Source organism: Topomyia yanbarensis, chromosome 2 (genome assembly GCF_030247195.1).
Source record: "Topomyia yanbarensis strain Yona2022 chromosome 2, ASM3024719v1, whole genome shotgun sequence".
Lineage (NCBI taxonomy): Eukaryota > Metazoa > Arthropoda > Insecta > Diptera > Culicidae > Topomyia > Topomyia yanbarensis.
The window spans coordinates 410704225-410709535 of NC_080671.1; the positions used below are offsets into that span (position 1 = coordinate 410704225).

Consider the following 5311-nt stretch of genomic DNA (forward strand, 5'->3'; position numbering starts at 1 on the left):
GTCGAGCAGGGTTTTCCATACTGTGTAGGTTGTTTACGGTATTGACGCGTGGGAGACTGATTGTCATAAATACACAGAGTGGTATGAGAATAGACTGTGCCAGATTACAGGGTCACGAAGGAAGGAATAGAACGTTTCAGCCGCATTCTTAGCAATCGAACCCCGTTCAGAATGCTAGGATTTTTGCCATTTATCATTCCTAACAGAAAGAACCTACCACGACTGCATTATCATGAACGTATACGGGAATCTTGACTTTAAAATTGTCACACTCAACAAAATAATTCATGTTGTTACGGACAACAAGGACCTCATGTTCTTCCTTGAATTCTATCAGTTCAAAATTTCTATTATTTCTTTCGATCACGTTTTGGAATAGAGCACTTATACTTGGTGACCGAAGATTTCTTTCCAGGAAGTCGACTGAGATGCGTAGATTTAAAATTATACATGTTTGAATGATATGAATCTTGAGTATTCCATTTATTGCGTATTGTTTGGTGCGGTATAAATTTTAGGTATTTAAGGAATCCATTTGAATCAACGTGATCGTCATAGACAACTCTCCAGGGTGTTATTGTGTTTGAGATCTTGATTGCCCGTCAAGCCTCATTTTATTACAAGAAGGTGCCCGCATAAAGATACTCTTGAGGGCAAATTTCCGCGTGCAATCAATTCCGATAATTAGACGAGTCAATAATTTGAAATTCCAACCAAGCAACGCAAACAGTTCCTCTCATTGGAGCCAATATTTCGGTTTTCAGCATGAATAATAAACACGATAAATTATCCATACCTAATTACAATTAACCTTATCGCTCTAATTGCCAATATCCGGTTCTCCTCCCGGCTACCGGTCAATTATTCATCGGCCTACCGTTTCAGATATAACCGAGCCCGTTGGAACTGGACCAATTCAAATCATTGCCAGAGCTGAGCGATGAAACTATTTTCGTTTACCGTCTCGAACCCCACCACAATCTATGACGTGATTCGGTTTTATCAACGAGTAACCGATTCCTACGGAATGACATTTCACACATCTTCTGGATCGCCGGAAAAACTAATACATCGAGTGACCGTGCCCCGGTTTCTAAACTTTGTCCGTTTGATTCTGTTGCAGCTGGTGGTTGCCGTTGTGTACGGTCGTTTACCACTGGACAGTCACTCGAGAGGTTCGTACATTTTAGATATTGGACCTCGTCTTATTATGGTTTGGACTTCCTGCAGTATGCTCGTGGTAACGCTACTAGACGCCGTCAACTACCGTTCGTCAATTGAGATTTTTAAGAAAATTCATGCAATAGACGGATGGTTTCAACGATTGAAAGCTAATCCGGAGCATTCATTGCATCAGAATGCAATCATCAGGGCATTGGTGATTCTTCTATTGATATCCGTTGTTTTACATAGCGTAACATTTGCGTTTTTCGTCGTTGAAATCGGCCACGTTGGATCCGTTCTGTTGTTAACTACGTGTGGACTCGTTTTCAATACTTCTTTCACGCTGATCTTTTGCAGTTATTTAGTAAGAAGTTATCTGATTGGAACACGATTCGAGCTGGTGAATCGGATTATCTCACTCAGGTTCGTCACTTCCAACCGGAGACGATTCATTTGGACTAAGGAGCTGGTATTGAATCGGTCCAACGAGCTGGAGTTGGTGAGCAAACTAGCCGACATACATGCCGGTTTAGCCGACATAGTCGATCTGCTCGGTGAGACACAGTGGTTTCAGACGATCCTGCTCTCGGTGAATGTGATTGGATTTACAACTTTCAACATTTTTTCCTCACTTCGGGCGGTCTTCAGTGGCGAGCGTTATTTGTTGTTCATGAGTACTCAGACCACCTTGTGGAGCCTTTTCTACTTGGTTCTGTTCATAGCATTGATTTTTAGGAGCTTTCTGCTCGGTTCGGAAGCTAAAAGAACAGCCGTACTGATCTATAAAGTGCTTAACAATACGAAGGATGAACGGTTGCTGATGATTTTGAGATACTTTGCACGGCAAATTCAGGACAGACCAGTTGAGGTTCGGTTTAAAGCTTACGACGGGAACTTGCCGGTGTTGCTATCGGTAATTGAATTGAAGCGAAATGTTGTCTAGAAATGATTGTTTTCTTTTTATTGTTTGCAGGCAATGGGAACTATTGGAACGTATCTTGTTATATTGATTCAGTTTGATGGTATGACTTTGGCAAAGGAGATACCAGGTTCCGAGTGATTATGAAGCACAGCAGTGTTACGACGCCCATCGAAATGAAAATAAATCTCATCATTCGTGCTGGCATTGAATTTTCCTAGAATAGCTGGAAGCGTTACGGCGAGTAACCTATTAAAATATTCATCGCGCTGCTTCGATCAATTTATTCAATTTCATAGCAAAATACACGTTCCTTCCTCTTAACACAGTTTATAAAATGGAATTATACGAAGAACCGTGCGTAAATCATTAAAATCGTGACCGACAATCTTTGATTTTGACGAAATTTTGCACGTTTCACTGGCATAGAAGAGTAAAAATTTTCCAGAATCAATGAGACTATTTTGACTCAAGAGCCAATTTTTGAAAGGACGTAGCAGTCTTTGCATGCAGTATTTTCCGAAAATAATTATTTGATTGCCGTATTTTATACAGCAAAACTATTTAATGGGGGTGTAGTGGAGTGCACTAGTTTTGCACTTTCTAGCTGAAGTGTCAATGGAACATACCCCAGCACTTCTGCTAGAAAGTGCAAAAATGGTGCAGTTCCAGTGCACTACACTACACTGGTGTCAATCAATCGAAAACCCCATAACAAAGAATTACAGGGAATGAAAACTTATGCACTAGAAAAATATATACCGAAAAAAATAATGGGACATTTTTCACAAAAATAAAAAATTGCGATGAAAAATCGAATTACAAAAAGCCCATTTTGAAGTAGAATACTTCTAACGTTTCAATACCGGGGTCCCCTTTCCGAAAATTTCCGCTGAGATATTTTTCCATTTTTAAAATGTTTTACCGTTTTACTGAACGAATTCGCATTATTTTGGCACTATCGGATCTGAAATATGTGCAGGTGTTATGTATTAAAATTCGTGAAATGTGTGATTACCATAAAATCGGATTTTCAGAAATAAAAAATTCAAAAACGAATGGAGAAAAATGCGAAATTTACAAGCGTGTTTCAGACAGAGCCATCAAAAGGGAGCATCTGAGCATTTCATCAGTATTAGTCTTATACCAGTCGTCGCTCTCATGCCAAACGAACAACATGTTGACTGTAATGACCGGATGGCACAATAAGCGGTAAACGTTATGGATTTTCGGCAACGTTGGCATTTACATACACGGTCAATCGAATACGGGTAGTTCACAAATAGAGGAGCCGCGTGTACGTTACCATCATTCGTTGCTCGAATGGCAAACGATCAACATTATGACTATATCGTTAGGAACGAGCGTAAATTTTTTGCTATTTGAATCCATACCGCCTATGCCAAAAATCCATACCGTCTACTATGGGGTCTCGGCAGTGGTGCTATTGACACAGTTGGACCGTGTGGGACTTGCACCCGTTTCCTTGCTGTGTGCAAGGTTTGTCATGCATTCTTTGCTCTGCTGTCGGATTTTAAACTAATCTGGCACAGACAGAATTTTTGCAGCGCCCAGAAATTTTCTAAGTTATGGAAGTTGTTACACAAAAATATCATGTAACTAAAATGATTGTATACATTTTAGAAATTTGAAATATATTTTCCCAAATTAAAAAAAAATGATACACGTTTTCTAAACATACACACGATTTTTCAAAAATAAATTTAAGAAGAAACATGTTTTTCGGTGACTCTTGAACAAATTAATGAAAGAATGTTGAGGAAGATTGCTCTTTCGAACCATTAAATAGATATAAAGCAGTTCCTTTCATATTGTGGAATTCATCGGAAGGACAAAAGAAACTGTTACTTTCATTCTTGCTGTGGTGATCTGTCGAGATAAGTGAGTCGCTGAAGCAAGAAGTGATGCTCCAGCCAAATACAGATATCAAAAACATCCGGCTTTTTCGCATAATGCGCATAAGGCATTCGTTATGTGAAACATTTGCTGCGGTGAAAGTGGAGGTTATGCTGACGGAAGACGCCTTTATCGAGTTCTACCATGTCAGGCATTCAGTGCTGCTAGCGTTCAACAAATCAGCCCAGCCGAAATCAGTCATTTTGCATAATAACTTGTAGCCCGTGGTTTCTGTGACGCCGCTGGAATTAAGATCCTCATATACATGGACGTCGAGAAAATCAATGCTCGGCTTCAAGTACTGATACCACTAACTTGCACTGGGACCATTAAAAGATTCATATCACATTTGGAAGAAATGGCATTCATTATAAATCTAAGAAGTAAAACTCGTAATCCTAACGATGTTTCTGTGGTAATACAGACCTATTACACATTACCTGGCCCGTACAAAACATAATATATAAACATAATAGTATCACTACATATATTACATCTTTGCATATCCATAGTCTCCAATAACCACAAACAATTGCCAAATTTGTGGTTACTGTTCAAGTATAACCAGACGAACTGATTTCTTTCGGTTACCGTTGTATCGTACTCTGTTTTCTCAAAACAATCCGTTCAATGTATGTTGTCGTTATTTTAATTATGTAGCTGACACATATGATTTTAACCTTACTAAGACTACCTTTAAACATAATATTAATATTAATTAAGGAACTGTCTGTACGAGTAACTCGAAGACCGGTATTAATAAATAAAATAAAAATAAAAATAAATAATTGGCTTTAAAAGCTGCATTAAGTATCTCAAAATTAACAGCCAGCACAATCATTGAGGAAGTCTAAACTCGTAACCCGCAACCCGAAGCAAGGACGAAATCAGATGCTAACCACAATGATGACACGGAAGTGCAACAGACAGAAGAAAATAGTTCCCAGCCTAGAACAGGTATCCACACGACAATCGCTATTCGCTCGCACGCGATCTGTTGGACAACTATTAAGGTTTTATCTTTTTTATTGGTTACGTCATGGAAACCCACAGCTCCGTTTAGCTAACGAACGGAGTCGAATAAACGGATTATATAATAAAAACGCTTTTAATCCACCTAACAGTGTGATGAGACATTTCTTATAACTCTTATCACTCTCTTCTGATATTATATCGTATGAGAACATTTAAAACTTGATGCTTCGCGATGTTTTTGATAACACATACTACATGGGATTGTGGCAGGACACAGAGAATCGCTCAAATCAGCATAGGACAACATCAGTGCTAGAAATCTCAAACCAAATCAAT

The 5311-nt window shown here is 38.9% G+C and overlaps 1 protein-coding gene across 1 annotated transcript; it reads left to right on the forward strand.

Annotated features, from left to right (window-relative positions):
* The first annotated feature begins 1027 nt into the window (after positions 1–1027).
* LOC131680882 (uncharacterized) lies at positions 1028–2224 on the forward strand. The gene is made up of 2 exons (XM_058961597.1): positions 1028–2077; positions 2138–2224. Exons 1-2 carry the CDS (start codon positions 1028–1030, stop codon positions 2222–2224), a joined length of 1137 nt encoding a protein of 378 aa, XP_058817580.1.
* The last annotated feature ends 3087 nt before the right edge of the window (positions 2225–5311 follow it).

Coding starts and splice junctions, on each gene's coding strand:
- LOC131680882 (XM_058961597.1), top strand. CDS start 1,028: ATGACATTTCACACATCTTCTGGATCGCCGGAAAAACTAATACATCGA. Junction 2,078..2,137: donor ACTTGCCGGTGTTGCTATCG/GTAATTGAATTG, acceptor TATTGTTTGCAG/GCAATGGGAACTATTGGAAC.